Source organism: Bidens hawaiensis, unplaced genomic scaffold (assembly GCF_021521415.1).
Source record: "Bidens hawaiensis isolate Kalapana, Puna unplaced genomic scaffold, B.hawaiensis_p1.1 tig00019661_1, whole genome shotgun sequence".
Lineage (NCBI taxonomy): Eukaryota > Viridiplantae > Streptophyta > Magnoliopsida > Asterales > Asteraceae > Bidens > Bidens hawaiensis.
The window spans coordinates 5,142-16,360 of record NW_027492983.1 but is presented as its reverse complement, the minus strand read 5'-3'; the positions used below and the strand labels follow the sequence as shown (position 1 = coordinate 16,360).

General features: G+C 32.7%; 2 protein-coding genes across 2 annotated transcripts; both read right to left on the bottom strand.

Annotated features, from left to right (window-relative positions):
* Nucleotides 1-2,006: 2,006 nt before the first annotated feature.
* On the bottom strand, nucleotides 2,007-4,378 carry LOC143558837 (high mobility group B protein 7-like). The gene is made up of 6 exons (XM_077047595.1): nucleotides 4,302-4,378; nucleotides 4,047-4,190; nucleotides 2,529-2,616; nucleotides 2,343-2,435; nucleotides 2,172-2,216; nucleotides 2,007-2,072 (listed from the first exon to the last, which is right to left on the bottom strand). The coding sequence occupies exons 1-6, from the start codon at nucleotides 4,376-4,378 to the stop codon at nucleotides 2,007-2,009; spliced, it is 513 nt and encodes a 170-aa protein (XP_076903710.1).
* Nucleotides 4,379-6,099: 1,721 nt separating this feature from the next.
* On the bottom strand, nucleotides 6,100-10,719 carry LOC143558869 (WEB family protein At2g40480-like). The gene is made up of 3 exons (XM_077047623.1): nucleotides 10,576-10,719; nucleotides 7,539-8,391; nucleotides 6,100-6,568 (listed from the first exon to the last, which is right to left on the bottom strand). Exons 1-3 carry the CDS (start codon nucleotides 10,717-10,719, stop codon nucleotides 6,111-6,113), a joined length of 1,455 nt encoding a protein of 484 aa, XP_076903738.1. The 3' UTR covers nucleotides 6,100-6,110.
* Between the last annotated feature and the right edge of the window lie 500 nt (nucleotides 10,720-11,219).

Sequence of the window (11,219 nt, the reverse complement as noted above, 5' to 3'; positions counted from 1 at the left end):
AGTTGTCAATTAAAACAATTTTCTATTTTTGGAAAAACTTACTCATTTAAATAATGAATTACTCGTTTAAATGTGTTGAACATGACATCTTCATACAACATCAGCAATCGTACTCACTAAAAATCTCATTAATAGCAAAGTTATTAACAGAACCTGAAATGGGTCGGATATAAATAAACCGTACCTCTATCCAAAAACATGACAACATAAGATTCATTATTACAAATGTATGTTTGTTGATCAATTTAGCAAGTAAGGCGAGAATAATAAATAAATAATATAAAACGGTTAATTCGTTTATTTGTGAGTTTCAGGGCCGTCTTCGAGAATTTAAATACCTCGACCGAACCAAAATAAAAAGGCCCGCATGCCCTAATAAGTAACGAAATATACAAGCTAGTTTTTTTCAAACAACGATTAACGTTAACTATTTATGGAAAATTGGAAATAGATAATCCAAACTTTTGTGTATTGACCAATAATCTCACCTTTAAAAATCACTACCAACGGTCCAACTTTTCATCTATTTTTGTCTCAATGGACCTTTGTTAAAAAAAACACTTAACGTCGTTAATTTTTTTCTAAGTTTCAAACCAATGTTTTAGGGCTTTTAATCGGAAGAAAGATACGAGTCGACTGATGTAAAACTTATCTTGAAACAGTGATTCATATGATTTGATTTTTGTTAATTGGAAATTTAAACACCCGAATTGAAACACTGTTTCGTCGTTCGGATCACTGTTTCGAGAAAAGTTTTTACATCAGTCAACTCGTATCCTTCTTCAAATTAAAAGTCCTAAAACATCGGTTTGAAACGTGGAAACAAAACTTAACAACGTTAAGTGCTTTTAATGGTGTCCATTGAGACAAAAATAGTTAAAAGGTTGGACTATTGGTAGTAATTTTAAATTTGAGATTATTATCAGCCAATAGACAAAACGTGGGATTATTAGTTTCCAATTTGCCATTATTTATTTAGTTTTTAAATTTGACTTGGGACAAATAGATTAGATAGATTATGGATAAAAAAGGTCTGGGTCCAAAATATTTAATATGACTAAGATCCATACTTATTTTATAATTTTTTTAAATATATACACATAGTATATATAAAAAAAAGTTGGCCCCCAAAATTTATGTGCCTCAGCCGGCCGCCCGGTTTGCCCTACCCAAGGGCCGGCCATGGTGAGTTTGTAACATTTACGAGTTATGATGAGTATGCTAATAACAGTGAGGTATTGTAGAAAACACGAATCAAAACATTTGTATTTTTACAAGGTTTGATTACACATGTTCGGTTATATTTACCAGTTATATTGTCCATGTCAACATTTGTTAAAGTACATATGACCATTTAGGTATAAGACATCTTGACGTATATGTCTTATTTTTTACTTTTAAAGCCGAAGAACACTAGTCAACCCAAACTAATCCATATTCCATAACCTTATTATTAAAGGCGAAATCATCCCAATTTAAACGCATGGTTAAGATTGTCTAGCATAATAGTTAGTACACAACCTCAAAGTACCAAAACTAGGAAGAAAGACGACCTTAACATCTGTTATCTTTCCCATAAATCCTATAATTACACAGAAAATGACCAAATTTTCTTAATATAATTACAGAAAAAAGAAAAGTTTCTTGATTAATATTTAATACTATACATTAGCCAAAATGACTTGCCTGTGGGGCTGTGCCATCCAATATTCCACCACTACCACCAAAAACTAACCCCTGCAAAAAGCAGTACACCAAAGTTGTCATTAGAAAGAAATGGGCTCATGGGCTCAAACAACTTTGGACTAGGCCCATTAAGGAGTGTCTATTTAAATATGTAATTATGTTAATCACCTTGCTTAAGGGTGCAATTATTTTATTTTAATAAGTTTGCAATAGCAATTTCAAACTGATTACTCTTCTCACATCTAAATTTACGTATATACGGTTAAGATCGCATGAACTTTCGTTTTCGCCCAACCATAGATAAGTTCTCACCTTTCTAATCAGTAATAAGATTCCGAATCGTAAGAATCAGAATCATAAGAATCCTCATTAAAGAATCCAGCAGTCTGTAATTAGATTCAAAACAGATCAAAAACTTGTCAAAAAAAAAACAAATTAACAGACTTTATAAAAGTTTCAATATTATATACTAAGCAAACAAAAACCTTGTCAAATTTCCCAACCTCTGCAGAATCCGCCTCCTCATCGACCTATACAAAGAGCGATTCAAGAATCAAGACACATGTTTTCAAATCATAAATATTCAATTAAAAAAAAGAAATAAAATTGAACTAAAGCCAACATTTCGAAACATGGTCAATCTTTATAACACTTACACATGACCGCATTTGATCTTCTGATTCTTTTAGTAGCTTTTCATAATAAGCATCATTCACTATCTTAGCTTGAATAACATATGGCTGTCTTTCCTAAAACAACGCAAGAAACATTTTACATATCAAATCAAAGATGAAGCAAGAAAAGTATAAACAAACAGTCAAAAAATCTCCCAAGATTAGCACCTTGGAAGACATGTTTTTCCATGTTTCAAACCCTTTTCGATCCATTTCAATGTAACTATTAGCATCACAATTCTTCACAAAACTTTCCCTGCAACCAACAACACATATGCTACATTATAGATAAGCACAACAACATACATTCAAAATGCATTTTTTTCTGGTAAACTTTTCTTGATATTATTATCATGATTTCATTTCTAAAGAATCACCACTTTATGCAAGCCATAGTTTACTATAATCACTCATATCAAACCCTAAAACCTTACAAATAGTCAAACCGCTCAGCTACGTGTGACTTTTGCAGGGTACATTTTTTCACTTGTTCTAAGACCGTTCGTAGTGGCCATTTCCCACCCTCAAACCCCCCCCCCCCCAAACGCCCGGAAGCAACACATTTTGGGCTGACTTTTGGCCACCAGCGTTCCTTGCAATCGTTACTCAATTATTATAAATTAAATAAAATATAAATAACATAAGCATTTGATTGGTTGGAGTTTGTGGGAAAAAACTTCTTTGCTTGGAGGATTAAAGGATGCAGCGTTTACTACAAAACGCTGCATCCTTTAATCCTCCAAGCAAAGAAGTTTTTTCCCACAAACTCCAACCAATCAAATGCTTATGTTATTTATATTTTATTTAATTTATAATAATTGAGTAACGATTGCAAGGGCTTTTTACCACAACGTCACTTTTCGCAAAACGCCTCATTGCTGACAAAGACACCACATCACAATTCACAAAACACCCCTAAGTGGAGAGTTATGACTACACATGGTCTAAAGAATCAAGATTCTCAAAATAGCATAAACATTGCTATCATCTGTGAAACCAACTATTATTCAATGCAAAATAGCTGCTTTTCTTGAAATAAAAGAAAAACCCAAAAGGGGCTGTTTGGATTTCCTTTTTAATAAACTTATTATAAAAGCAATTTCTTGTATCCAAACACTAAAAATTATTAATTTTCAATAACTAATCCCTAACACCCCCTAAGAACATTCTTAAAATCCTTACATGAACTTATATAAGGGTGCAAACGAGCCGAGCCAACTAGCCGAGCCCGAGCTCGACTAGGCTCGTTTAATTTACACAGAGCTTGAGCTCGAGCTTGGCTCGTTTCGAGCTCTATTTTCAAAGCTCAAGATCGGGCTCGGCTCATTTACTATTTGTCAATTAATTTTTACATATTATACTTATTTTTATATATTTTTTCTATTGTAATTATATGGATAAAATGATATATATTATTTAGTTATTTTTATTTATTTTTTCATAACATTATACATATTGATTAATAATTATTAAATATATATTTTTAAAAATTATATAAACGACAGGCTCGTGAGCCGGCTCGAGCTCGATAAGTGAAGCTCGGGCTCGATTAAACTCGGCTTGATCGAGCTTTTTAACGAGCCGATCTCAAGTAGCTCACAAGCAGCTCGGCTCATTTGCACCCCTACAGGCCTACTTATAAATTATAAAAGTTTAAAATGATTAAAATGGATTAAAGAAGATTACATGAAGAATCTAAACTCTGATCTGGGTTCATCTCTAAACCTCTGTTCCTCCACATTTACCCCTTTCAATTTCTTCACCTCCTTTTTGGATTCACATTCATGCATATCCGCAATTGCTATCGCTATTGAAACCCCACAACTTTCACTAACAAAATTGACAATAATAATAATCATCATCATGTGTAATGTCTAACTGTGTATATACATAAGATAAAGATTAAAGGGGGGATGAATATTAATATGAATGATTGAATACCAGTTTCTAAAGGCACTGCCATCAGGACCTCGACGCAATGCATTGACTCGTTTTCGAGTTCTTGATTGATACGCCATTAATGGGTAATAATAATAATAAAAATAATAATAATAATAATAATAATACTTTTTTAAGCTTTCTGCTAAGAATGGTTATATTGTTTCTGGGTTTGTTGCCTTTTAGGGTTTAACGCCTTTTGGTGTGTTGGTTTGGAAATGAAGTGATGGCTGGTAAAATGCGCTTCAAATGCTGAGTTGGCGCGTCATAGTGGGAGACGTGTTTTGTGGCTAAAGTGCGCCGGCGGTTGATTTTTGTAATCGGAGTTAATTAAAACTTTAAATGGGAATAGAATTTGCCGGTAAAAATGCAAAATACACTTGGAAGCCTTGACTTGCTGAGTTGGGGTTATGGATGTAATCAAGCTGAGCCCGAACTTGTTTAGCCTCGAGTATTGCTCGTTTTAATTTAAGGGAACTCAGGCTCGAGCTAGAATTGTTTAGAATTGTGTTTATAAAGTTCGAGTGCTACTCGGGAGTATTTTGGAAAGCTCAAGGTCGGTTTGGTTATTATTTAATTAACTTTTTGTGTAAGTTATAATTATTTACAAAAATAATTATAATTATATTTTTTATATATAGTAACATTTTTTTATAATTATATTTTTGTAATATAGTATTATTCTTTTTTAGAATTGTTTTTTGGGTATATAGTGTTTAATTATTATATCATATGTTTAAATAGAATAATAATAATAATAGTTATGTAAATATTATGTCAATAAAAAATTCGTTTAGGCTTGAGAGTCATATTGAGCTTAATATGTGAAGCTTAGACTTGAGTTCATTTATTAAATTAAAAAGAGTTTTAATTAAAGCTCGAGCTTGTTTAAGCTTCATTCAAGTATTTAACAAAGCAATCTTAAGTGACTTACGAGCGGTTGACGGAAAATGGTGGGAGGCTTAACATGTTGCTAAAGTGCGCTGTGCGCTGGCGGTTAAATATTGTAATTGAAGTTGAACTAAGGAAATAATTTTTGCCGGTAAAAGAAAGTGTTGAAACGTGTTTCCCGCGGTAAAGGCTTTCGTAAACAACGTGGGAAATTGTGGTGAACAGTTGTTTTGATGTGATTGGTTCGGATTTTTGATGTATTTACACGTGACGGTGCGCCGTCGGTTTTCTACCTCGTACTACGCAAAGTATTGAAACATTTTTGGATTATTGAATTTTTGTTTGAATATACCAACAAAGAACATTCCTGTAGTATTTTATTTCATTGTATCGTAATTAATTAAATTTTCTTTCTTAAATCCTTCTAAGGTATAAAGTTTATTTTAAAAAAAAAATGGCTAGCTAACAGATAATTGTCTAGACACTTCGTATGTGGTGACCAAATGACAAGAGGTTATCGTCAGCTGGCCCAAACCAGCCGTACAAAGCCCTTAAACGTCTTAAAGTTATCTCAAGTTTCGAAGATAACCCATCCGGCCACCCGAAGTTTTAATATTACAAAAAGACCTATTGACTAAAAATAAATACATAAATGACTCTAAGCTAGAGTTTAAACAAACTACATTCTTGAATAATAAATCATGATTTCATAGGACTTCTATGTCTTAAAAAAAGCATGTTTTCTTACATAGCAATTTATCTAACTTTAGTGGAGCACACTTGCATGCAATTAAATGATACATCAAACTCATCACATAAACCATATACACAGAAAAAATCATCCACACCCCAAACCAAAACCTTAAAAACGCAAAAACAAAAAACAAAAAAGAAGGAAAAAATTTCAGCAATTCAAGAAAATTAAGGATACTTAATGTTTAAAGCCTGTGGAGTTTGTGGATTTGATTTCTTCTTGTTATGTTTGGTTAAAGGCAGTGACACATGAATGAAACCAAATTTCTTCCTTTGCGTATAAAACTGCTTATCGATTCTACCTTCTTTATCAGTTCTTCCCGAATCATGAAATATAAGACTACTTTGTTCACGAAGCATTTCGCTTAAAGATGCATCATCTCTTCGGGTTTGACTTTCAACATCCTCGCGAACAAGTAGATTATTATTATCTTGTAGGATAAGTTTTCTGCTCAAGATATCACCAATTGAGACACTTGTTCTCAAAACTGGCCTTGATTCCTTGTTGATTAAGTTTGAATCATCCACAATCAACGGCTCGTATCGTCTAAGAGTATGACCACGATGAGCGTACGAGTTTCTGGTTTTTGGGTGATTGTTTCCATTTGCAGCATCTGTTCTAGGCCCTGCTAATGAAGGAACATGCAAGTTAAAAAATTGTCATAAAGTTGTAATATTGAATTATTGGGCAATTTCATAAATGTAACTCTAAAACTTGAATTTTTCTTTCCAATTGGTAGGTATAAATAGTGTGATTACAAGGTGGTGACTTAATTCTCCACCACCTTTGGATTTTCATCTTAAACTTTTTTTATTCTGTTTTTAGTATTCATTTTAACATTTAATTTTGCTTTTCTCTATTAATATTTAAGGGGTAGTTCATATGCATTTTAATTTTAGCATGAGAATATAGAAAATAATATCAATTTATAAAAAAATAAGAACGTAAGAAACAATACCAAGCTACATAAACAATGATTTATATTAACAAAGAAAGAAACCTAAAAATCACAACAAAAGAATCAAAATAAAATAAAATAATAACAGCAAATACCAGAAAATTCTTATAACAGAAAAAATTTAATAATAATAACAAAATATAAATCTGCAAATACTTATAACATCTCATAATAAAAAATTAGCACATACGAACAAAAATAACAGCAAACACCTATAAAAATAAACATAATAATAACAGCAAATTGATTTTCACTGTTTTCATATTAAGAATAAAATGTATTTGATATTGTTTCTACCAATATCTAATATTTTTATATATCCATATGCACGGTCGCACAAATTTGTTTTCTTTCCTACGCTACAAAAATCAAGTTGTATTAAAAGAAATATAATTTTTTATATCGCTAGACCAAAAACTACTTCATTTTCAATAATATTTATATTGAAATGCAGACAAAGATTAAATAAAAACAAATATGTGTATTAGACCTTCCAAAAATATTAGATATTAAATTTTATTTTTTCTAAAAGTAGCTCATAAAAACTTGCATGATATCATATTTACCAGACAAAAAACTAATTATTGAAACTTGAAGTCAAAATAATCATATAATTAGTAAGATTTGAGTGTGTTACCTAAAGCCTCTTCAAGTGTCTTTCTACTAAACTTCACATCATCTATTTGATCAACTGAATTCTTAATAAACCCCATTGTAGACAAACTAGCATCCTTCCTATAATATCCATTTTTCTTCAAACCTTCTTCGCCTTTTTGCGCCTTTTGCGTGAGCTTAGAATACTCCTCATACGAAAGCGTTATCCCTTCGCGACCAAACCCTTTATTCTCACCACCATTATTATTTTCAGCACACACGACGGCCTCCATAGCCCGTGCAGCTTCCTCCATTTTTTTAGCAGCAATTAACCGCATTTCCACCATTTTTATACTCATTTTCGTGTGCTCAATCTCAGTAGTTGCCTTGATCACCTCATACTGAGCAGCCTCTTCCATCTTCATAAACTGTTGTGCTTCGTATGTTAACCCGTGGGGCCCGCTTGCCACATCAACCGATTCCTCAATCACACGCTTTGTTTCAACTTTTTCTGCCACATTCGCCTTGTGGGCCCGCATTTTATTGGTTAATGATTCGACTGATGCCCGAATCATAGCGAGGTCATTGGTTGTTCGGTTTAGCTTTGACTTTGCTTCTTTTAGCTCGGTTAAGATCACGCCAGGTGGCAGTGGGAGTGGGCATATGGTCAAACTATCCGTTGACTTGTTAACGGGCGTCACGGATCCTGAATCCGGATTTGAAACTGAAACTGAGACTTCTTTCATGATGTTGACTTTTAGTCCTTCCATGACTCCTTTCGTTGACTCGAGTTGTTTTAGGACTTCAAGTGTTTCTTGTTCTTTGGTGATTAGTTCCTTTTCTAGATCTGCTGCTTGTTTCTCTACCGCTTCCATGTCGATTTGTTCGGGATCGTTCTGTTTTAACCACAAGATTTTGTTAACCAATTGCTTGTGTTTCAAGAAACTATAGAAGTTTGACTTTTTAAGGTCAAACAAATTGAAGTTCAAGTTGGAAATCAATGAATGTATCTAAAGTGTTGAGATCAAATACAAATGAAAATCATCGTATGAACTCTTTGAAAAGAAGGAAAAAACGCTTGTTGGCAATTAAGTAATTACCTTGAACAGAGTAATAAACTAAGCATTACGCAACCCTGTAAAACTATAGCTATAGCGTACTAATTTTGACGATAGTTATAAAATTATAGGGTAATATGTTATTTTATTTAGTTTTGTTAAATAAATTTGATTTGACATGGATGAATAGAATTGGGTTCTCTTATTAAAAAAAGTGATTATAGCTTTAAAAATCTAAGACAAATTTACTCAAACTTTTCAATGTGTAATATTCCTAGTGGATCTATGCAACCACTAAGCATTTTGAAAGCAAAAAATTGACTATAATAGTACAAATTAGCCATTTCTTGTGAAAGCAATGTTGACGAATGGACTTTAAAGTAGATCAAAATTGGTAGCATACTATCTTTATGTAATTTCATATATAATATTTAATCAAATTTTATTTTAGCTACACTTTTTAATTTAGCTAGTGGTAACTTTTGCTAAAAGAAGAAAATCATCATATATCTTATACTAGGTGTCTACATATCATATTAAGATTTTATTTGCATACTATCAACAAATTCTACGCATCTAGTTTGTTTTTGTGAATCGAAATATTATCTTTGAAGGTAAAAAGTGCAAACACACTTGAAATTTTTATCAAGTATACATTTATTAGGTTATATTTTTTGAAAATCTAAAATTTAATAAAGAATAAGTAAAAAGTGATTCATATATGCATAGGTTGTTCCCACACCACATAGGTTATTCAAACACCAGGTGCCTCTATACGAGTCGTATAGGGGCTAAACGAGCCGTATAGGACAGAATTATGTCATAATGTGTCGGAGCGTGTCTCAGTCTATACGGGTCGTATAGACCCTATACGACTCGTATAGGGGCTATACAGCTCGTATAGACTGAAAAAGCTGTCATGAAGTACGTTTGTCAATTATGCAGGGGCTATACGACTCGTGTAACTCCTATACGAGCTGTATACACTTGTTAACACACCATATGGGTGGTGTTTGAATATAAAGGCCCTTTACATAATCCAGGAATATAAAGCAAATATACTCAACAAAATTCTACGCATCTGGTTTGTTTTTATGAATCGAAATATTATCTTTGAAGGTAAAAAGTGCAAATACACTTGAATTGTTTATCAAGTATACATTTAGTAGGTATATTTTTTGAAAATCTAAAATTTAATAAAGAATAGGTATAGAGTGATTCATATTTGTATATAATCCAGGAATATAAAGTGGATATACTCAACAAAAAGTACATGATTTGTAGGGACTATCGGGTCACAATTTCTTACAATAAAAAAATCAAATTTTGGGTCGGTATGTCTAATCGGTTTAATAAGTGACTCGTGTTTGGTTTGAGATATTTTGTTAAACCAATCGTACTTGTGTTGGCATGTTTAACTTGTTTAATTAACCAAGGTGTCCCCAGAGGTGTTAAACTGGTCATGTGCAAAGGTTAGCGTGTCCAACCCGATACAAACCCGAAAATTTGACGCGATCCTGAACCCAAAAATCGTGTAAGACTCGTAAACCCGAGCATGACCCATTTAACCTAAAGTTCTTTTTTTTTTCTATTGTTTTCACATATTAACACTTTAGCTTTACATATTTACAACAAAAAAGTACAAGTTATATAAAAAAACTTACATTTTAATGAAAATATTACTTTTAATTTTAAAATTTGACATAAGATACTCAACGAGTTTAATATGTTACATAAAACATACTTTTAAAAATTAAAAATTAAATGAATGTGAAACGCGTCAACCCGCCCGAAACCCTCAAACCCGTATATACCAAGCCCACGAATTTTGTTTTAGGTTCGTGGCAGGTTTTTTTGTCATGTAAGAAATTCACACCCAGTTGACCCATTAACCCATTTTTTTTACAACTTAACAGATTCTATGTTAAAGCATAAATTTACAAATAAATAATGTTATGTTATAACAATTCTAACATTTGAACCCGTCAGCCCGAGCAAAAGGGGAGAGTTAAAGAAACTTACACCGGCAAGCCGATTAATATGAACCGGAACCCACGAACCACGTCCACCGAACCGTGTCACAGCCTCCTTGACCGACCCGAACGGTGGCGATGTATCAATCTCAACTCTGGGGTTGATCAGCTCAGTTTGAAGTGTTCCGGCCATGTGTTGAGATGAAGCAATGACAGTGGTTATACTTGTTAAATATCAAATGAGAATTTATTTAGTATGGAGGCGTTGAAAAGGTGAGGTGGTTGTTGAATTATGAAAAGGAGAATGATGGAAGAAGATGTAGGTAAGGCAATAATAATAATAATAATGTTGGAATGTAAGCTGGTCCCAGCGTTAATGGCGGGTTGAGACTAGAGTGTGTGTGAAAGGAGAAAGAGGGAAGCCATAATTGGAGGGACAAAAGTGAAAGACATGACTATAGGTGTTCAAAGCTGTTGTTTTCACTCCTTCTAGATTTTTGTGTTTTCTATAACTATTGTTTTAAATGTTTGGAAATCCAAAAATTTGGTTGTTTGATGAACAAAGGTAACTTTGATTCATACAATATGTTCATATGGGTACGGGCGGACTAAGTAAGGATTTTCTTTTTCATTGGGGTTCAATTTCTCCGGTATTCAGATTTTTCTCAATCAAATATTTTATAATCTTGGGAA